The sequence below is a fragment of the Lissotriton helveticus genome, chromosome 12, assembly GCF_964261635.1.
Source record: "Lissotriton helveticus chromosome 12, aLisHel1.1, whole genome shotgun sequence".
NCBI classification, from domain to species: domain Eukaryota; kingdom Metazoa; phylum Chordata; class Amphibia; order Caudata; family Salamandridae; genus Lissotriton; species Lissotriton helveticus.
In genome coordinates this window covers 472,216,673-472,240,635 of record NC_136073.1, presented here as the reverse complement: position 1 = coordinate 472,240,635, position 23,963 = coordinate 472,216,673, and the positions used below count along the sequence as shown (strand labels likewise).

Sequence of the window (23,963 nt, the reverse complement as noted above, 5' to 3'; positions counted from 1 at the left end):
CCCTTGAGACCCTTTCTGGGAAAACCTGGACGCGAAGACGGGGCATTTTGTGTTTGCCGCATCTGCGAACAGATCGATGTCTGGTGTTCCCCAAGCCTGGAAAATGCTGTGCGCGACGTCTTCGTTGAGAACCCAGACGTGCGCTTCGACGAAGTCTCAGCTGAGGCCGTCCGCCTCGGAGCTGAGACTCCCTGGTAGGTGAACTGCTGTTATGGACAGGTCCCGTGCAAGTAACCAATGCCAGATGGTCTGGGCTTCTATGGACAGAGTCCTGGATCTGGTACCCCCCTGCTTGTTTAGATAATACATTGTTGTTGTATTGTCTGTTTGCACCAGGAGGGACCGAGACTGTAGAGATGGAGCCAGAGACTTGAGAGCAAGATGGACCGCTCTGAGTTCGAGTAGATTGATGTGATATCCTTTCTCGAAGTCTGACCATAGCCCTTGTACTTGAAGAGGGCCCATATGTGCCCCCCAACCTAGGAGAGAAGCATCTGTGATTAGAGTCTGCGTTGGTGGGTCCTGATGAAACGGAACTCCCTTCATCAAGTGTGCCTTCTTCATCCACCACCGAATGGAATCTCTTGCCGACTGTTGGAGATGAATTCGATCCTCCCAGCATCCCGTCCTCTGTTTCCACTGATCTTCCAGACACTGCTGCAGAGGACGCATCTGCAAACGTGCGTTTGGCACGATAAATATGCACGATGCCATGGACCCCAGGAGAGAGGATATTTGCCGAACTGTCGGACGTGCATGCTGGAGGAGAAGCACGCACTTCGCTTTGATAGATGACCATCTCTCCTCCGAAGGACACACGTTTTCTTTTTCTGTGTCCAGTCGTGCACCCAAGTAGTGGATCTTCTGGGTGGGATTCATTATGGACTTCTTGTAGTTGACCTGCAGACCCAACTTGCACATGAGTTGGAGGCATATCGATAGATGTTCTTCTAGTAGCGATGGGGATGAACTCTTCAGAAGTCAGTCGTCTAATTACGGATATATGAAAATCCGTCTCTTTCGAAGACAAGCCGCAACTACCGCCATACATTTTGAAAATGTTCTGGGAGCTGATCTCAGGCCAAAAGGGAGTACCGAGTACTGGTAATGATGAGCCCCTACTTGGAACCTGAGGAACTTGCGATGCTTTCTGGATACCTGAATATGAAAGTAAGCATCTTTCAGATCGATGGAGCACATCCAATCCCCTTGGTGTAATTGAGGGAAAATCTGATGAAGAGCCAGCATTCGAAATTTCTCCTTCCGAATTAATTTGTTCAATCTTCTCAGATCCAGAATGGGTCTGAACTCCGTAGCTGGACCTTTTTTCTTTACAAGAAAAAATAGAGAGTACAGGCCTTGACATCTCTGTTGAGATGGCACTGGTTCTATGGCGTTCTTCTTCAGAAGAACGTTCGCTTCCTGTTGCAAGCGCCTTATATTCCACTGAACCATCTTTAGAGGACGTATGACAGGAGGTGGCTTCTTGAATCTCAAAAGGTACCCGCTCTGAATGATACTCAGCACCCATCTGTCCTTTGTGATTTGCTTCCACTCGTCCAGATACCACACAATACTTCCTCCAACCGGAGTGGCACACGGTTGTGGAGGAAGCATCTGTTCATTGTTTTTGAGGCTGCTTGGTAGCAGAGGATTGCTGCCTGTTTCCATTGCCTCTGCCTCGTCCAGGTTGTCGCTGTTGGAATTGCGACCTCTGCTGATTCTGGCCTTGATTTTGCGAGGACCAATTCGACCGTTGGCCCCTCTGCTGAAAAGATCTCGTCATAGGGACGAAAATTACCCCGACGTCTAAATTCTTTTTTCTTTTCAAGACCGACGGTCTTCAGAGTGTCCAACTCCACTTTCATTTTAGACATCTCGTCGTCAGCATGAGATCCAAAAAGAGTCGAACCATTAAATGGTAAATTTACCATTTTCCTCTGAGCCTCCGGCTTTAACCCCGTAAGGCGAAGCCAAATCGTACGTCTAGCACAAACACCATGTGCATAACCATGAGCTGACAGATCCGCTGCATCAGCAGCCGCACTAATACTCTGGTTAGCCACCAATCCTCCTTCTTCCACTATTTCCAGGAAGTCTTTCTGATCCTCCTTAGGGAGTTTATCTGCAAAACAAGCCACTGAGTCCCAGAGCAGACGATCATAGCGGCCCAATAAGGCTGACGCACTGGCCACTCTCATGACCGAACCTGAGGTGTTGCACATTCTTCTCCCCAAGGAATCCATACTCTTACTATCCTTTTCAGGTGGAGCAGAAGAGGTAGATGCTGCAGAATGTGCTTTTCTGACTGCCGCCACAATAAGTGAATCTGGAGGAGGGTCAGAACGCAAAAATAAAGGATCTTCTGATGGAGCCCTGTACTTCTTCGCAATCCTAGAAGGACCTGAACCCACCGTGGCCGGAGTTAAGAATGTCCTCATTGCTGGTTCTATCAACCCGGGCACTAACGGCAGAAGAGGCCTACCAGTCGTCTTGTGATGCAGGGTTTCAAAGATGACTGACGTTGACATTTGAGGAACTGCCATCTTGATCTTGAACTTATTCGCCCCACGACACAACACATCATTAAATGTGCCCAAATCATCCACTGGAGACACTCTGGACGGAGGAGTAGATGAAATTGTGGAGAATAGTCTCTATATGAAGATCTTAAAGAAGACTTAGATGACGTAGAAGATGGTGAAGGAGTTCTACTCCACCTCGGAGGAGTTGCCGATCGCTGCCTCCTTCGTTCCCTTGAACGTGATTTCTCTCTCACTAAGGACCTCGAGCGTGATCTTCTATGCAGCTCCGTCTGATGGACCGGAGCCCTTATACCCATCCGCCCTGCATCTGGACGCATCTTCCAATGTCTCAGGCTTTCCAGCCACCTCGGTGACAAGTTAATAGGCCGCCCTACACGCTCAGGTGACACCTGTACAATATTCAGTCCAGTTGAAGACTTGGAGGTTCTGGAAACTACACTGTGCTCAGAAACCAATGAGCCAGATGGAGTCCGTTGTCTGGGCACCAATTGTCTGTCATCCGACACCTGCCCTGAGGTTGAGCCCGAATGAGCCACCACAGACGAGTCCTGGTGCACTATCTCTTGCCCCACTGCAGACCTGTCGTCTTGCTGGTCTCGGGGAGAAGACATATGATCTGGACTGATGTCTGACCTCGACAAAGACCTAATTGAGGTCCGAGAGGCCGGTCTTGATAGTCTCGACGCCGACCCGTGTTCAGGTGGGGGAGACCTAGACACTCCATGCTTCGAGCCCGAAGCAAACTTCGACATCGACTTATGTCGCGATGGATACCTTGATCTTTTCTTTTTAGGTCTCGACGTCGAATCATTCGACGCCGTCCTTTCTCTCGACGTCGACCTCTTCTTCGACGACGTCGTAAGTCTCTCTCTCAACCTCGGTCTATCCTTCGACGTCGACACTTTCCTCGACGTCAACACACCCTCCTTCGACGTCGACACAACCTCCTTCGGCGTCGATGCACCATCCTTCGACGTCGGACGCCTCTCTTCCCTCGACGTCGACTTCTCACGAGTCTTCGACGTCGAACGTGGCGCCCCCGACGTCGTCTTTACAGCAATCGACACCAGATGTCTCGACGTCGAGAAGGATTTCGACGGTGACTGCCGAGACGCTGAACCTTTGCCTCACCGGCGAAGTTCTCGACGTCGATGGAGCCCTCTTCGACGCCGACAATGCTGACGGCGATCTGGATCTCGACGTCGACCGCACCTTTTTTGACGGCGACGCTTCCTGGAGTTGATTTTTCTTAGTTCTACCTTCTGGAGACGCTGATCTTCGACGTATAGGATAAGAAGATGGCTTAGCGGATGATAATAAGCCCTTGGAACTCTTCTCACCACGGTTTTCTCTCTCCAGAAGGCCCAGCAACCTCATTTTCTCCCTTTCTCTTAAAGTCCTACTAGAAAGGTTGAGGCAGTGATGACAATCTTCCACCTTATGAGAAGCTGGAAGGCACACCACACAAACAGAGTGTGGATCCGTTTTTGACATCTTCTTCCCACAGGAAAGACATTCGTAAACTAAAGGTGGCATTCTGACTAAAAAATCACCAACAGTTAGTCAGAACAAGATATAAAAACACCACCAAAATAATCTTTTGTCAAAAAAATGTAAGAAAAACCAACTTCTGACAGAAAAACACTACAAATGAGCAGAGCTCAAGTTCCAGGTTCCTCACAGAACAAGCCGGAAAAAAGAACTGACCTAACTGTCACCTGTGGTGCATGATGGGAACAGAGTTCTCCTAGAGGCCTTAAAGGCAAAGTGTGCAGATTCTCTGGGGCCTTAAAGGCAGGGTGCCAGTCTGATTTTCTGTACACAGACAATTTTTCATATGCAGCCTTTTAGGCTAATAGCTGTTTACAACAGGTTCTTTGATGAAAATAAAAGTTTTTCATGGTTATAAAATGCATTTTGGGCTCATGCCTGTTTATTGCATTTATATACAGCATATTTTCATGCTTCAGAACGTATGTAATGTTGGCTTTATTAGCCTATGTATATATGTTAGGCTGAATATTATGGTTATTATACATGTATAATTATTTTAGTACTATATACTTTTTGATATATTTACACACATATATGTATATTGTTATGTGTTCCGGGTTCCCGCTCATGGGCGGAGATAATTCAGTGCTTATGACTATTAATGAGTATCCCCTGGAAGAGAAACTGGAAAGTGCATATTGAGCCAGCCTGCCACTAAGGAGAATGTCAGTTTGGGCCTGGGCACAGAGCCACATGAGCAGGCATCCCTTCCACCTTAAGTTGGAGGCCATGTGAACTGTAGAACAAGGGTTTAATTGGCTTCAGTGCCTGGTTTCTGATTCACCCCTTGAGCTAGGCTTCTCACTGGCCGTAGGGCTTTGGGTTTGGCTACTGATTGGTTGGTAGGCCTAGAGAGCTTAGTGGACCTAGGGCTTAGGGCTTTGCTACTGATTGGTTGCTGGAGATAGGCTTCTGAATGGTGACTAGGGTTCTTAGTCGAGCTAGGACTTTGCTACTCATTGGTTACCAGGGCTCTAATTTGTTTCTACCACTAGAGTTCTTATTGGACCTAGTGTTTAGATACTGATTGGTTGCTATGGATAGGGTTATGATTGGTCGCTAGGGATAGGATTCTTGCTAGCTCTAGGATCTAAGGCAATTGTTCTGATTAGTTGGAGTTAGGGCTCCTATTGGCCCATGGTAAACTGATCACTAGGGCTATTTAACCCTATGGCTCAGTGCATCTAGCCCAGGTAAAAGGCTGCAGGTAAAGGGTGTTGCCTGTTTGGACTTGGAAATGGCCTTTGGCCAGAAACCCTGCATCTCCAACATGAGAATTGTAAGTAAGCAATCATACACTTACAAAATCTTTATCAATTAATAATCCCTAAACTCCACGTATATTGAATACGCACCCTTCAAATACAATCACTGAGTGACTTTAACTACTAATAAATCTCCACATCAACCAACTAGAAGAAAACTTAAAATCAATCATTTCATCTTTTCGTCGAAGTCTTTCTTGCGTTGCAAGATGTTCGCCATTTCGGCCTCGAGCCTTTTCTCTTTCTTTTCCATCTCGGCCGTGTGTTCGGCTTCGAGGGCTTCGGCTTTTCTCTTCGCAGTTGACGGCGCCGAAGTCGAAACCGTTTTCGGGCCTTCTCTTTTCGACGTCGAGGCCTCTCTTTCATGGCTGCTCTTCGGCGCCTTTCCCTTGTCTTGGGATTTCGCCATCTGGGAGTCCTTCTCAGAGGATCCGACGGTCTGCTTGTCCCTGGATGCAGTTGTCGACGTCGAGTGCTTCGATGGCCCTGCTCCTTTTGAGGACTTTGACTCGCCTTTGCGAGTATCAGTGGAGTGTTTTGGGTTCGGCGACTCTCTTACCTCCTTCGACGTTTTCTTTTTGACCTCGATGACTATGGCGTCCTCTGGTCCCTCGGCAATGTTGCTTCCTCTCCGCTGAGTCCCAAACTGCGGAGCGATGGGGGTGTCCCCTACATGTTATAGTTTGCACTTCTTTGCCTCTCCCTTACTCTGAGGGTCATCGGGGTGAACGCTGCACAGGCGTTGCAGTCCTCGCTTCGATGGTCGAGTGGCAGGCAGAGATGGCAAACCGGGTGTTGATCCTTTTGCGAGTACTTGTGGTGGCAGTTTGCGCAGAATTTAAACAGAGTTTTGTCCCTCACCGCGCCCAATGAACCCCCTGTATGCGCATTCTCCGTTGAAATGTTGCATTCTTCGATGTTCTCTCTTCTGTCGTCGACTTTCCTCAATACTTGATCTCCGGTGTCTTCCCCGGTGATATATTCTGAAGATTCTTCTCTCCAACGTTTTGGAGCTCCTTCACTGTTTATCTAGACCCAACGGCGGAAAAACGAATCTGAAGATGGTGACCAAACGTGGGAGCTTCCGGAGGAAGCGTGTCGACGTCACAAAGGACACCAAATGGTGGGATGTCAACGCCCACCTGGGCCACGAACAAAAAAAAAAAAAAGAAGCAATACTACAATTCCGGACCCAACCACTAGATGGCAGAATAATGCACAGCATAGTGAATCCAGAAATATAGTATCTAGGAATACAAGGCTGAGGTACACTCCGCTTAATTATCTCCACAAAACCTATCTCACATCCCACAAATTGAACAGTTTGAGGTTGAATGATGGAAATCGAATTTTCAATTTTGATGGAAAGACCTTGCAAACCGCTAACTCCACATCAACATGACCCCACTTTATGAACCGTTCAATAGTTTTAAGGCATCGTTAGTGGTGATTTGTCCAACGTGGATTATTCAACATTGAAAAATGAAAAAGGACAGTAGTCGCTCTTAATTCTCTGTAGAACTAAAATATCACTGGGCTTAACACAATGTTCTATGGATACTATTACTCAAGGATCCCTTGTTTTGGTTCTAAAAGGAAATCTTTTTATGAAAGGTTTGTTCAGACTAATTCCTAAACACCTAGAGAAAAACAAATTAACACAGGCGTTCATTAATGCAGACTATGTGACATGGTTCAAGGCAAGTAAACTTAAGTTGTTTAAGTAGGTATACTTTAAGTAGAAATTAACATATGAAATAACCCTTATGGAGACACTGTAATTGCACATACAGTCACAGAAAGCAGAACCAAATGAAGCTTCAACTGTCGCTTTTAGGTAGTATCATGATAGTCAAACAGGTGAGAAAATCACTGCATGTTGGGATTATCTATTCTTTATCATAAATAAGGCAAAGTATTTTCACAAATATCATTGTATTCCTTTAGACAAAACAAGATAAGCAATGGGTGTAACATACCTACCCTCTTCCAAATGCTCTGAACCTAATTTTGTTTTTAATATTTTAGTCGGCTTAACGTTTTAAAGCTTTGACTGCATTTAAAAATCATGACCATAGCCCCCACTTAAAAGTTTGATTGGAAACTGCAAAGAAGAATCATCATATACCTTCAATTCTTCGATGGACTGGTATTCATTGTTTCTGATCTTCTCTCGAATTGTACTAAAATCCATGGGATTTTTAATGATCATGGAGTAGCCAGGCGCAATAAAGTCTGTCACAGGAAATGAAAAGAAAGCGCTTGGGTCTTTCCTGACAAAACAAAATAGGTATTTCATTAAGTGTCTTGTTATGCATTTACAAGTACATCATTAGGTGCACCTTGATCAAAACATTAAATACATTTGTGCATTCACTGAGATTTAGTCATTCAATAAAACACTGAAAAGCAGTCAAGTGTAATTGTTTTTTATTTAACATTGCTTTATACTTTTTCATGTTATGATTTTTTAACATACTGTGCAAATGTAATTCCATTTAAGGTGTGCAATTTGTCAGCAAATTGAAGAATAGTGAAAAAACATTAAAAACTGCTCTTACCCTAACAATCGAGAAATCTCTAGCATCCTACATAAAGCCATCATCTCTCATCAGTCTCCTTTCAAACATGTTTTTAGAGCTTTTAGAAAAAAAGTACAGCGGAAAGCAACACAGTTACATGTAATCTACTCATGTTAATAAGAGTGTTCAGAAAATGGCTGTGTACGTACAGTAACAGTATAGGAGTTCATGACTTTCGTCGTTGCCTAAAACCAGATGTGCAAATATTGATGTTTGTTAGGAGAATGGTATAAAGAAAGGAAACAAACAAATGTAGTGGTAACAGTGAAACTGTGGAGGGAAGTAAGTAGTATATTTACTGTGCAAGCCACAGTGATGCAAGCACAGGCGCAGTAACATGAGTCACTATGTTCTGGGGGAGCTTTTGGAAAATTCTAAAATTAAAACCCAAAACTTAGAGTCTCAGCTGTGGGGTGGAGGCGGCAGCTTCATCAAGACTAGGTGGAGAGGTAAGTGAATCTCCATTTCTGCTATTGCTTTCTGTGTGTCAACATTAGAAGCATTCCTGACATCCCTGCCAGTTCTCAGTGTATCCTATTGACTATCACCGACCACCACTAGCTATCTGCTTTTTCTTTTTGCCTTACATAACCTGCTGGGTGAAAGACTGTGTTGGGCTGAGACACCCAGTCTATTGTAGGGTGTCAACCCAATTAAGGATCTGTGTTATAGTGCACCATGGGAAAGAGGAAGACAACAGCATTGGGGAAAACTCCGCTTCCATAAACGCCCGCAGGCAGAGATACCATGTTTGAGAGAGCCATGGGGGTAGTTCCTACGGAGATTGCTATGACTGAGTGAAGACCGTCCATCGAGACTGATAGAATTAAAGGGGGGGCCACAGGAAAGCTGCGGAGGGATACAGGTCTGCAGTAGCACGCTGGGGGATGCTCTCCCTACAATGGATATAGACTGTCCAACAACAGATTTCGACAGGGAGAGTTCTGATAGTACTGCAGGAGTTGCAGATAAGGTTACACCGGTAGAAATTAATCCCTGCGTAAATACCTGTGTTTACTTGGCATCCCAGAGTACAGACATTGCCATTTCCTCCCCCGAACTAGCTGCCAAACGCAAAAGGTCCAACAGTAAGGTGCTCCAACCAGCCCAATAGCCATAAGCAGAGCTACCAAGGGGAAGAATGGGACATGGGGGGCTTTGAACCTTGATACGATCTTTGAGATATTTCCTGAAGTTTTGCAGGATCATCTTGCCCCAATCAAGTAAATCCTGTCTGCCATTGAAGCCCAAATGGTTAAACGTATAAGTGGCTGAGTGCCCGCAAATGAGCAGAGTGCACCCAACATGAGTCTACCCGGACATGTTTGCAGATGTGCATCTCATGGGCTTGCTATTAAGGAGTCCGGTGTGGCGGCCACCTTGCCACAAATGGAGAAGATAACTCCTAATGCCCGGATAGGAAGGAGAATTGACAAGGGTGATAGGACTAACTAGGTTGCACGAGGGAAGGGTAGACCCCTGTCTCAAGAAACCAGACAAATCAGGTCTCGTTGCAGTCTACAAAAGGGACATGAACACATTGGCAAGGACAAATGACTATGAGGAGACAGTTCCCAGCACTCCAACATTTGGTTCCACCACTAAAGTCCACCAATCCAGAGTCGAGGGGCCAGGCCCACAATAAATAAAGTCACACATCGGCTAGGGGTGCATAAGGACTTTTCCCCAGCAGAGAGAAACTTGATCCTGACTGTATGCAGGGTTGGATGGATTGGCCCCTTGCCAAAGACTATCCAGGAAGATTAGCTGGTAGTGAACTTTCATCACCCATCAAGATGAGAAGAGGTTGTTAATCCCCACTAACATTTCTGTGCTGCCTCTAGGATATTTCTGGAAGCCGCCCGTACAATCACAGTTTGCTTACCATCTTAACTCTGGCCATTAGCTAAGACAGTAAAAGCCAGTCACCAATAGGTCCGCCCCTCTTACTGGCCTCAAAAAAATTGATTGAGCCGGGACCACTGTACTGGGAAGTTATACCCCTCGGAATCCAGAAGAAAAGTCAGAAGGAATCAAATCTTTAATGAAGTGGTCACTGCCCCTGCCCAGAAGACTGTGAACCCTGATCACTCCTTTGCAGTCTTGTCTTGGAATATCGCAGGAATTACTCAACGAATCTGGGAAATGAGGATTGGGTGGTTTTTGTGTCAGGTTGTGATCCAATTCTTTTACAAGAGACCTGGGCTGTGAAAGATTTTCATTTAAGTGGGTTTTGTACTCATTGTACATCGGCTATCACTAGTTCATTCAGTGAGGGCAAAGGGTGGCTTGGCAGTGCTCACATCAGTTAAATGTGGTGCGATTAAGCTAAAATTAGTATGTTGTTCTTGGTATCAACTGCTTTTACTCTCAGATCTTAACATTGTGGATTTTTTTATTGTACATTTCTATCATATTTTTTTACCGAAAAAATACAGAAGTCACTTATAAATTAAGTGAGGGAATTAGCAAGGTAACTCTTTCTAGACAGCAGTTATGTATTGTGTGGGCTGGTGATTTTAACTGTAGAATCTATGATTTTAGCTATTAAAGTGTTTGTGGAGTCAAAAACAAGGATGAGCAGTCCAGGACCCATTCCTAACTCTGCGTATGGGGACACCCTGAATGGTGTTTTAATTTCTTATGACCTGATCCCTTTATATGAATGCGTTCATGATTGTAACACATTTTATCTGTCTTTCGTGGGAGGGCACAAGAGCACAATTGAATTTATGTTTTTATCCAGTAATTATTGTAGTCCTGCCCGGGATTTTAAAATCTTGCTAAATTGCGTTAGCACCCATAATCCTTTAGTGGCCTCCTTTAAACTAGAATTGCGGTCAGGGACCTTGAAGTCAATTGACCCTCCTATCCAGCATAACCCGAAAAAAGGTTTAAGGCTCAAATTGGAACTGGTAAATCCACAGTATTTAAAGTTTAAAATCGGGAACGAGAATATTGTCCTTATGGAAAGGTGCCTGACTTTTGGAGTCGTGTCCGCTGCCCTAGTTCAAGATTTTGAGACACTTTGTTCAGCTATCTCATCAGCCTTATCAGCCAGATGCTCTACTAAGCCTGCCCATCCCCGAACGTTGGTTTAACAGTGATTGAACAAAGGCCCATAAAGAGTCGAGAAGAGCCCTACATACTATCCCCCACAATAAAGAGATAGTCAGGCCACAGAGAAAGAAATATAAGGTGGCGATAGCCCAGAGGAAGATGGATCTTAAGACAGAGGCCTGGTGGCTGCCGGGGACTTGAAGAGCATGAAAAAGTTCTGGGAGGTCATTAACTGTCTGTTTTTCTCAGAAAACTCTACACAAAAAATGTATTCCGTGATACCAGGAGATGCCTAGGTGTCGCATTATTCACATATCTTTAATTCTTCAAACAGAGCTTCAAATTCTGAGCATAGGGATACCGTAATGACTGAAGATATGGAACAAGCTCTGAAGTTTAGTCAGTCAATTTCCATTAAGGAGGTGGAGGCAGCAATAACTCAAGGCATTCGCCTCAAAGCACACGGCCCAGGTGGGGGTTCCCCTTGACTTGTTCAAGGATAGCCCCAACCTTTGGGCTCCTCTTCTAACAAATATCTTTAGGGTTTCTGTTATAGGTCCTCTGCGTGCTTCATGGAAAAATGCTACAGTGGTCCTTCTCTTCAAGCAAGGAGACAGGAAAGACCTAGCCTGTTACAGGCCGATATCTTTAATAGACGCAACAGAAAAAGCCTTGGGTAGGCTCCTTTTGGCCCAGCTAGAACAGAGGGCTTCTGCAAATAATGCGCTTTCTAAAACACAATATGGTTTTAGGAAGGAATGGGAACGATCGAACAGTGCTTGAATCTGTCACTAATTGTAAGTACACTAGGTCCATGAAGTGCTTTTTACATATGGCCTTCATAGACTTATCTAGTGTGTTTGATACTGTCAATCGTGCCAGATTGTGGGGTATGATGGGAGATATAGGGGTGGAGGAACCCCTTGTGGTCCTGCCGCAGAGGTTGTATTGTAATACTACAGTTAAAATATGCTGGTGAGAGAACAGATTCAATTGCCTCAACGGAGTGGGTCCGCCAGGGGAGTATATTGGCCCCTTTTTTATTTCTTTTTTATACAAAAGGCTTAGAGACCCATTAACTGCAAAAGGGTCTATATTGCTAAAAAATTTGCCAAAATGTCATCACAACTCTACTCTACACCGATGATGCTGTCCTTCTTGCGAGGACTGCTCTAAGCCTCAAGAGATCCTTGGATGCGTTTGTAGACTTCATGTCTTCTTTGGAATTAAAAGTGAACCATAAAAAGTCTTACGTCATGGTGTGTGGCCCTAAGTCAAAATCTTTTTCTGTCCAAGGCAATCTGACTGCGAAGGTTCAAAATGTTTCCTATCTAGCGATTCTTTTTAACACCCAGCTATCATGGGATCTCTTGTTGACCTTGGGGGAACAGCAGATGAATGGAGCCACAGAGGCGCCGTTACATTTTGCAGCAAAATTGGCCTATAAGCCTATTAAAGAAATGACCACACTCTACAAAGCTAAATGCCTCTCAATTGCTACCCATGGGGCTGGAGTTTGGAGCTCTAGCAATTGTGGAAAGCTCCAATTAGTGGAAACTAATTTAATTAGAAATCTTTTGATGGTCCCCAAGAGTCCCTCAACATCTTTTTGCCACTCAGAACTGGGCCTGGAGTGCATTGTAGATCATATTGGACTTGTCCCTTGGTTGTTATGGGTGAAAATCTGGCATACACCAGAGCTAGATTTTACAAGATCCATTATGGATTGTCTTTCCATGGCCAATACTGAGAGGATTCCCTGACTTGGTTTTCTGAAACGTGCATTTAGCGAATTGTGTACAATAGAGTTTTTTAATGATCCCTTTAACATGCCTCCTCAAGCAAAATTCTTAATAAAGTCCTTATATTATTCAAGTGTCAGTACATGTTATAACCAACAATCGAATCAGTGACGTGCTTTGAGCATGGGCAATGTTAGTTTTTCTGCCAATCAGATGCAACCTTATTTATTCCTTCTTATGGAGTCTCAATATAGATTTTATTCAACGAGATTTCTTTTAAGCACAGTGCATTTTCTGGTAGCTTTTCCTAATCAAGGTGGTTGGCATGTGTGTACTGTATAAACATTTTAGATCAAAGTTTTTGCTTCCAATACTGAGGCCGTGCAGCCCTTGTTCTCATACAGAAGGTATTACTTATTTGCATTTGCTCTACCCTTCTGATATCTGTGTTGCTGTTTTAAATATTATAAGAGGAGCACTCATAATATGAAAAAGATATGGATAAATGAGTGTATTAAATTGTAGTGCATGCTATAATGCATTTCTTTTTCTCGTCTTAAATTCCACTTTATCTTCCTTGCAGGGCGGGTATGTGATTCTCTTGTATTTATGACAGAATTGGCAAGAAACATACACTGGAATAGATTTATTTTGAGTTGCTATTTTGCTTCTTAACCTATTAGCTTGCTGCATTTCTCATTGTTTCCATTGCACTTAGCAACTTATTAACAAAATTGTGTATTTTACTTAAATTATGTGCTTTTATTCCATGACATTTTATTGAATTTGTTTTTTTATGTGCTTTTATGAAATGCCTGTCAAATCTAATAAAGTTTATGATTGAAACAAATACACAGATCTTTTTTTTAAAAAGCAATGTGTAAAGTCTTTCACTTTAAGTTAATACAAAGAGGTTGATATTTTTCATCTTTGTACCATCGATGACCTTACATGTCTCAAGATACTGAATTTAAGTATTTTTTGCACACTTAAATGTTTTCCTTTGTGGTTTCAAGTGCTTTTGCTTCAATCATTGATCAATGATCTGCCCAGGATTTGAAGACTCCACAGCATAGTAAGGTTTTAAAGGCCCTAAATATAATTTTAGAACAAACACCTACAACACTGATACACCAAACGTGAGTGTAAAAAGAGATCGGCTCCAGACTGAAGGGCAGGATAGTCAAACAATGCCGAAATTACAGCACTTAGCACCGGACAAATTATGTTTCTTTAAATCCTTCTCTGTAAATCCAAACACAATACCTGAAACATTAAGAGGGAAAACCATATATGCCACAATCTAAAAGAAAGAGTGAAATGTCATGCAATAGGAGAGAAACGATGCGTTCCTTTTGCTTTTCAAACAACTTTGGGTGCATAGTAGACGTGCAGGGATGACAACAAGTATAAGGAGTCCTAACCATCTATTAGGACAACATGTCACAACTACTGCAATCAAAACTAAATCTTTCTACCCTCTCCCTCATTTTATAATTTTTTATGTGCAGATTCATGCTTCACATCGACCTTTCCTAAGCCCTATGAATAGAAAGAGTAAATATTCAGGCCTCGAAAAATCTACTCACCCACTCACTATGGTGAGTCAGATTTTATTAGGTTGTGCTATTTTTAGCACATCCTCGTATGTTCTGACGAATGCATTTAAGCTGAAAGGAACAGCTGTTCTGTTCATTCGGAAAGTGAATGAGCAATAAAGACACCTTTAAATCTTGTTTTATCTTGACACATTTGCTGTCTGTTCAAAGACGGAGGTCAAATGCCAGTTTGTCTTTTTTCTAAGTATTTCTCAACTTATCCTGTAAATTGTAAAAGGTGTTTACTTTTCTTTCTCGAATTACAATTAGAGGTTTTGGTCAACTGAGCTGTATGACAATCATTGTGAAACAAAAGGCTGTAAGATGTCAGTTTTTGTTTCTAACACAAAACATGTAAACAGCTTGTAAATTAACAGTAGTATTTTAAAATCTATTTTAGTAATTATGAAATACTTTTTTGTAATTCAGAAGTGTGATGCAATTTAAATAGGAGCAAACAAATCTGAACATTTTACTTGGTGATGTTCAAATGACATATTAGCAGAATCTATCCCCGCACATTATACACTATTATGTTTTATCAGTTAACCACGTCAGTGGGAAATGGTGTGGCCATTTTAATGAAAAATCTGCTACAAATAAGTGTGCTTCCACTTCATGCATGTATTTATTAAAATCAAATGTTTTTAAACATGATTTGTGAAACATTCCTGCCCCAGTCCTGATGACAATGCGCTTAATTAACTAAGAGACATTTCAGCTGTCATGTGTATCCCAGATATGGCTAGAGTTGCACTATATATGGAGAAAAAGTTTAGGGCCAGATGTATCAAGCCTTTTACCAGTCGCAAATTGGCAGATTCACAGAATCGGCCAGTTTGCGAATGATAAAAAGCCTTTTAGGATGTATCATGCCAAAAGGGATTCGCACAATAGGGAATCGCAATTTTTGCGATTACCTATTTTTCTAATGCATTTAGGGAATCACTATTTGCAATTCAGGAAGCAGTTAAAAATTGCGACCTTGCTTTAAGGAATCGCAAATTACCACCAACTTCAAGTAGGTGGTAATTTGCGAACTCCTGGAAAATTTCACATTTTTGCATTTTTCTAAGTGCCATGTGGCGCACACACAATGCCTTAGGGCATTTATGTGCGCCACATGTGCACACTTACCTTTTTTGGGGATGCATCGGGGTGGCCTTTTGGTCCCCTATCACCCTTGCAATTGCATTCTCAAATTTGCGATTACCAATTTGGTAATTGCAAATTACGAATGTCTTCCCATTCATTAATAGCAAAGCACAATTTGCGATTCGCTATTAAGGTTTAATTAGGAATTGCAATTTTTTTTTACGAAACCCACACACATTACATTTTGCGATTCCATAATAGTGACTCTGTAAAATTCGCTTTTATTGACTTGCAAAATTCAATGTTGATATACCTGGCCCTTAGTCTATTAAAACAAACAAACGTGGTTTTTGTACAGCAGACATGTACTCGCGTATTTGAAGGTGCTCTCATATGTGATAAAGAAGAAAATGGTGGCTCAGTGAATTAAAATATTTGCCCAGGATATCAAGAGAATTATCATTAGGTCAAGTAGATTATTTACGTCACAAGACCTGCAGGTCTAGTAAAAGGTTTATGATTTTTCAAGGCCTTTATTACTTCTCTGAGGGTACTCAGATGACCAACTTCAGAATGGTGCAAGGCTGGTGACACCGAAATTCTAATTCATGATCTATAGATCACTGCAGATGTACCTAACTGAGGCGTCTGGTTACCCAATCAGTGATGGCTTCCCAAACCCCTTACTCTCTAAAAGAGATGCCACAGCATGAATTTGTTATACCTACCAAAGCACCCTTGGTCGTTCATAGTATAGGATAAATATTTTCTGTGGAATGTAAGATAACTTCATCAAAATTAAGAAGGTTAAACTACGAATGCACATGCAGATTGTAAACAGAAATTCAGAAGGCTGAGAGCCAAACATTGAGACTATCATTCAATTTCAGGTTTAGAATTGCAGTCAGCATCCTGGATCAATGCAAATTAAGTAAGGCTCATCTTAAAGAAATAGTGAAGGAGGCACTCACCTCTGCAGTTGTCTCATCAGCTGATTCAAGGCCTCCTGGAGTGGGGTTTGTTCCTCTTCAAAGACAACAAAGCAGAACAAAAGAAACATTTTAGAACCAATTCACCAGTTGGATCAACACGTGGCTTTTTGTAGAACTTTACACATCTTCCAAAGGGAGCTAGTTATTTGGTAGTCTTTGTAAGGAAGCTTTTAGAGCAGACTGCATCATGTGTGCATCACTCAAAAGGGACCTTTTTTCGTTCCTTCTCCCAGTAACATTATAGAGAACGTAAAGAATACAGAATTGTGAACATGCAAAATATCTGAGACTGTGTAACAAATATTCACAATACACAGACTACTTCAGATATTACAACTTTTAGATGTTATACATGCGCATTTATGCGCCAAGACACTACGGAGGTATTTTTTTTCCTTTTAATTTACGGTTTCAAGACGGCAGAGGCAAATCTTCGAGCAGTAAATTAAAAATGTATAAAAAGTGTGTGCAAGCACATACTTTAGCAGGTCTGGCAGAGAACTGTAGCTGATGAGTCCCTAGAAAAACAAAAAAATCAAACAGAAGTGTCTGTTGGATTGCTGCCAAAAACAGAACAGTATAGAGGAACGATTAATATGGAGAAAGTACGAGATTGGGAGGGAAGGTGGGAGGGACCAAAAAAAAAAAAGTTTAGCAGGACTGGTTGGGGAGCAACAGACAAGTTTGGGTGGAGTTGTGAGGTGGAAGCAGCATACGGGGGCGAGTAGAGTAACCAAAACACATGTACTCACACAGAGGGCTCAAAGCAAAAGAAAAAAAAGTAGACATCTGAATGTAATTAGTGGCAAGATATGAGTAATTCAATTGAAAGGATGGTAAAAAGGCATATGTGACAAACACAGAAAGAGGAAGAAAAATCTCCTTAATAAGAAACAAGCAAATTACATTGACAATGCCAATCAATGATAAGCAAGGGCCTGGCCCACAGTCCGCTGTAAGTATTGATATTGTATACAATATGTTTTTTTTTAAAGGCAGCCAAAGAGGTCTTTAGGAGTGACCTGAAAAGTGATTGCGCTGCATGACACTCCAAGAATCGGGATCTGTGCTCAACCATACACATTAAAATATTACTAAAAAATTAGAGACCTAACGTGGACGCCAACACAGATGTTTAGGGCATGTATTTGTGTGCTCTGGATAGATGGCAAACATCACATTAATTAAGCAGTGCAATTAAAAATCTGAAAGGACACAATATTTTATCTGTATATACATATGGGCATGCAAATGTGGAGACAGAGTTGGAATTATACTAATTTGTATATGTTAGAGTTGTCAGTAAGAGGTTTAGCGGAAAGGTGGGAAGAAATGTCTAAGAATAGATTTTTTATCTAGAACACTGAGCCAGATTACGAGTGTGGTGGCCATCCCGTGGAGCACCACGCCAGCGTTCCGCGGAAGGACCGCCAAACCTGTAGTCGAACCGCCTGTCGGATTACGAGTTTAATACTAGCGGCTGGTGTCAGCTAAGGCGCTCCCTTTCTAAGGCTTAAAGGAGAACCATAGAAGGCAGCGCCGTGGGACCGCCGAAGCACGTTCTAGCATGGGACGAAATGCACCATGTTGAGCATTTCTTCCCATGCAGGAACACAGAGGTGAGTTGCCTCACCGCCATCCTTTCCATGACAGACTCACCACTGTGGAAAGGGTCATGGTGAGGCAACTTGCAATGTCCTTAGTGGTGCCGCAGCGGCACCACCGGGTGAAATTGCTGCCTCAGACAGCTGCACCACTGCCGTGGGAGCAAGGATCCCGGGCGGTTGCAGCGGTCCAACCGCCGAACTCTTGATACAGTGGGTAGACCGCCAATTAGGCGATCCAAGGACTGTCACCATGACTACGGTGGTTTGACAGACCACTGTAGTTGTAATTAGATCCATTGTCTTTATTTAAATGGGAACATCATAAGTTTTTCCCCCAAGAGGCAGTAAAGCACAAATATTCCTCATCGATAAAAATAATAGTGTTAGAAAAGCAGAATGACTCATGTTCAACTGCCATACTATAAAGTAATATCTATTTGTAAAAAAAATCTTATTTTGAAGCTTTTTTCTCTGGGGGAAAAAGCTGTATCGAAGATAAGCAATTTAATGAGGGCTTCCCTATGTTTCTGATGAGTAAACAGCACAAATACTTGGGGAATCAGATGGACACCAAATTCTTGGAACTAGATCGCACGTGCATTTACATGCATTTACTGTAATCACCAGTACACTGTAGATGAAGAGATAAATAACGTGTGTGTGTTCTGATGTTTGCACACTCTCAGTGACTAGCGAAGAAGCATTCAATGACATGTGGATGTGGTTATAGGGCGGATTGATTATAGTTAGGGAAGGAAACAAAGACTCACAGAACTAATAGCTGTGATTTTTATAAAGGTGAGCTTTTGTAATATTAGATACAAATAAGTTAGCAGAAGCATGTCCGATATACACGCCTAAATCCCAAGCACATGCGTAAAAACTAGTTTTATGGTTTGATTTTGAGGAGTTCCTCAGAAAGATTGTTTCCATGGGGCCATCTTTGTGAGAGGCACACTCACAATGAAAATAAATCAGACGACCCAACCTAGAGAATGAAGAAGAGTCCAATGAAAGTTATAAGGACATAGCTTATCAAGGAACGTGTGTAAATGCTGGATAACCAGGTTTTATTGTCAAAGAAGTTTTATGGAGCCTTTCCTTCCCACCCAAAACGTGATTTTATTTCAAAATAGCTCATGATATAGCAAACATTGGAGAAGTGTGGCTCACTGGTTAGAGGAGGCAGACCCTGATGCAGAGGTCAGCCCGGGACCAGGGTTCAATTCCCGACGCGGCAGGGTCTTGAGCCCAAAATGTCCACGGACTCGATAATTCTCGCCTCGGTGCCTACTCGAATCATGGGTTCACACTCTGCAGCTCTGGGCAATAGCTTGCTTAATCTCCACTACGGCCCCCCCCCCGCGGCGGGATGCCTGGTCTTCACCTTGGGGATGCCCAGTAAGGGTAATCTCGCAGGGAAAGCCAGGACGGGTTCCCAAAGCAAGCGCTAAGAGACCTGTCGGTGATTTGGCGCTATATAAATCGAAATTAACATAACATAACATTTAAACACCGATATTTTAGATCATATTTCACATAACTATATGCTTATAATGCAGAACATATTGCTTTCAGAGAGGGAGGTCTTCTTTTCAAGACATCCTGTATTCACCAAATAGTTTGTGTCTGATACTGAAAACAATGCACTTCAGGTATTGCAATGGAGTAAATCCCTATGAGGCATAATGATACACCAAACAGCCATTGCATGAGAGAGGTTTCACAATCTGAAGTCTATCTTCTAATAGCTGAAGAGTAGTGACAAAAACTCTGGCAGACAGTTGCACTGTCAAGCAAGACCTAAAGAGGGGCAGGGTTTATCTTTATTATAAGCGGGAGTAAGAATATGTGTGCACGGTTACATCAACATGAGGCACTCAAAGCACGTATTTTGTGTATCAGCCCACAGCCTACCCCAGGCAAATCACACAGGTTGGCCCATATTTGGTTTTACTCACTGAGACTACAAAATACTTATAGGTACTGAACATCAGAAAACTACAATTAACTAAATGATCCCTACTAGAAAGTCCTTATTCGTGTCAGTAAGAGCAGGAAAAGCTTAAATCCGTTCAACAAGGATGATACGTTTTGATGGGACAATGTATTTCTTGCTCTAAATATGATAAATGACAAATAACTATTCGATATCATTATAAAATCATAAAAGCACATGGTTTACAGTTCAGTTAGTTAATACTTTTCAGACCAGTAGGGGGGAAAAGGAGAGAGAGGGGCAAGTTCCACATCCAGTGCTCCTAGAGAGGTATACTATTAAATACATTTTGTTTGGCACATTCCCTTGTCCGTTAATCATGAAAACATACCCCACTAGCTATTTCTCTTTTTAAATACTATCGCCTTATTATGGTGTTCTATTTACTGGTGTAATTACGCTATTGTTTAATAAAGTGCCTAGTGCTCATACTTTGGAACAACTATGAACAAGTCATAATAAATTGAAAATACACAATAACAAAGTTAATGTTGGCGTCACAAGTACATAAAATATCAAACTACCCATAAAATAGCACATGATTTGTTAGGCCATTTCTTACTAAAATCGTTTTGTGAGCTTTTACACATAATTAATTAAAAAAACATCAAGGTATCCAAATATTAATAAAAGTGGAGTAATGTGAACCTGCTATATTTCGCAGCTCTTTCCCGTGTAATCACCTGGAATTAAACTGGCTGTGCTTGTTTGATGTTTTTTATTGCTCTACAACGTGTTGTCCACGCATGGAGCAAATTCCTGGACAGACTTAAGACAAGGTGTAGTAATGTTCTGTCACTTTAACATTACATATTGAATGTTCCATCAACTCCATGGTGATGGAATGTTTCTGCTTGAAGCTCCCAGGGCTGTTTATGTTATTCCCTGGAAGCTGTGGAGGTGAACGGTAATAAATACACACTTTCCTTATCCTGTGGTGTCCGTGGTCACTTCAATTGGCGACGAGGATGGGATTCGAACCCACGTGTGCACAGCACAATGGATTAGCAATTTGTAATATCTACTTCCCAACTCATGGATTTGTATCATGATAGATAGTTATCTGCTCATGTACATATTTTGCAAATCTATGTTTCTTTTATTTTTGCCTCAATTTTCATTGATGTTAATACATCTTGTTTTCTCTTCTCTTTTTCTTTTGTTTTTCACTTTATTGTGTTTTTGGAGTAAGGAAGATATTGTAGTAATGTTCTATCACTTTAAAATTACATATTGAATGTTCCATCAACTCCATGGTGATGGAATGTTTCTGCTTGAAGCTCCCAGGGCTGTTTATGTTATTCCCTGGAAGCTGTGGAGGTGAACGGTAATAAATACACACTTTTCTTATCCTGTGGTGCCCTTGGTCACTTCACAATGTTTTAGTGCTGTCACTTTTATTATATACATAATTCTGAAACTCATTTAAAAGATTGGCAGCCAAAATTCTGCAGAATGGGATTAGCCAGGTCCTTCTTGTTTGTTTGAACATAGGACAAAACAAGAAATGGAATTCTTGCAATAAATAATAAACCAAGCAAAAATAGACTCTAAAATGTAGTAACAAAAACAATTCATATCAGGGAACAAACTATATAGATATAATGAGTTTTTCTTAAGGCAAACAAATGCTATTTTCATGAGTAACGATTAACACAAAGAATACAGAAAGTGTATTCAATGTGTTAATTCACATTCTTACAATGTTGAGGGAGACTCATCCCAGCACTTCCAGTCTCAGTTATCTTGGAGGGGCGATTGCTGGGACCCCAGAAACATTGGTTCTTCGCTTGAATTCCCCTTGGATTGTCATTTTTAGCCTAAATTTGGCTGCCATATTTTATAAGCATCTTTTCTTTGTGCTGCCCGGGACTTGGTCACTTACCCACATTGTTTTATATGTTTCTCCGCAGAAGCCAATTACTCCTTCATCTACCCTGCACTAGCACAAACCCTACATTCCAGGTCACAGGCCTTGGTGTATTGGAGGACATCTCTTTGGCCTCTAGCACGGACACAGGAAGCCCTGGAGAACACACACAACAGTTCATATTACCCTGTCAAACGTTCAGCATTTAGAATTAGAATCACATTAATTCTATGACCCTTATCTATTCGAAGACTTCTTCTATGTAGCCATTTTTTAAGGAAATGTTAATGTACTGGGATATTTTGCTGCCTACCAAATAAGATGCACATTGAACCATTCATTATTTAAAACATCAAGTAGTTCCAGCAAGCCACAATATTAAAGGGTCTTGAAGGACTGTATGCATTTCAGGCAGGGAAGAGGTCAATACAACTGATACAGATCCTATTAGTATTGGAGAACAGATGAGAGGAAACAATTTTGGGGACGGTCTGAAGCTGTAGCATCATTAGGGGTGGGGTGAGTAAAGGAGCCCACAGAAGAAAGGACTTTCTAGATAGGTAAAAGGCAATCCCTGAAATTGTACATAACTTTCAATGTCAAAGAAAGGTGTCTATTTTTCATGACTGACACACTGCCTGTTTGAGAACCATCCCTAAAGTACAATACCATCTTTGAAGGTTCAACCTAACAGCACATTTTAAAAATAGCATTTGAAGCAGCCATGAAATACATTTGTTTGCAACAGGGTAACAGTTTATAACGAAGAACAGACAACATGACAAAGCAACATTATGTTCAAATTTCATCCTACCTTCTGGTTTTACTAGTTTTAGATGAGGAGACTCCAAATTCATCTGACTATGAAGCATGAAATCTGCATCACCATCGCCATCAATGCGGCCTCGATCCTTCTTTTTCTCACTCTTTGGCTGGAGAAAAATAAAGATGAAATCAAAAGCAAAGAATGCTTAGAGGTCGCTACTCAATAACAATATCTTAGCACAAACAAGAAGACCTCCCATAATCCAACACGGAGGTGAGGTCTGCTTGATCAACCAGGTATGGGCAGCATACACCAACATACACAGCATGAAAAGGACACAAAGGAGATAAAACCATGATTTTCCAACAGCTAGCTACAATTGAGTCACGGCTCTTCAAATGTGTATTGGCACATTCACAAGTAGTGTAGGAGGACTGAACTAGCTCTAATCAAGTTCCAATGTGATCTATATGACACAAAAAGAAGGTCATAGGAACAGCAAAGGTCCATATGCTTTACAGGTTATATGTACAATTCCCACAAGTAACTTGCTAGACTAAGTAGAGCAGATGGACACAGTCATTAAAGTATCAGGGCACGAGACCTAAAGAATTAACTGGAATTCCTGGAGTTTAGGGATTATTCCAATTTCATGGTATTAAGTCTTCTCTGAAGACAACAAACACAATGCATTTGTCATAACAAGTTTGATAAAACCATCCCTTTAAAACACATACTTAGGTTCTATTCACCTTCCGTTGATCTGGCTCTTCATAAACTGAATTGTAGAGAAATTCATCACCCAACAGCTACAACAACACATTGCACACAATTGTAGGAAAGTGCCCCTTTTTGCATGGCTGCCCCCAAGTTTTGCCTGATGTTGATGCTCTTTTGACTAAGTGCTCCCTGGGTTCCTGCCAACCAGGTACCCAGGGCCTAAGTTCTTCCCCTAAAACTGTACTGTTGCACACCCAATTGCCAACTCTCTGGCCACATGCAAGTCACATGTAAAAGGTACCATTGGTACCAAGGGCCTTGTGATCAAGGAGGGCCTCTAAGGGCTGCAGCACATATTGTGCCACCCTTATGGGCCCTGTACCCTGACACACAAACACTGCCATTGCAGGCTGCATGTTTTGGTGCAGAACAAGGTGAAGAGTCGACATGGCACACATCCCGGAATAGAATATATACGGAGCCAGCTTCCTACACAATAAACATGTTCAATGCTGCCCATCAGCTTTCCACCCACCCATTTCCAACCACTGAAAAGTGTACCTGGGA

The 23,963-nt window shown here is 42.1% G+C and overlaps 1 protein-coding gene across 1 annotated transcript in view; it reads right to left on the bottom strand.

Annotated features, from left to right (window-relative positions):
- The window catches only part of BRD7 (bromodomain containing 7), a 259,012-nt gene that overhangs the window by 163,652 nt on the left and 71,397 nt on the right, over nucleotides 1–23,963 (bottom strand). The window contains exons 3-5 of the mRNA XM_078668474.1: nucleotides 22,725–22,842; nucleotides 16,414–16,468; nucleotides 7,494–7,638 (exon numbers count right to left, since the gene is read on the bottom strand). Coding sequence (XP_078524600.1) covers nucleotides 7,494–7,638; nucleotides 16,414–16,468; nucleotides 22,725–22,842 — 318 coding nt within the window. The remainder of the gene's footprint in view (nucleotides 1–7,493; nucleotides 7,639–16,413; nucleotides 16,469–22,724; nucleotides 22,843–23,963) is intronic.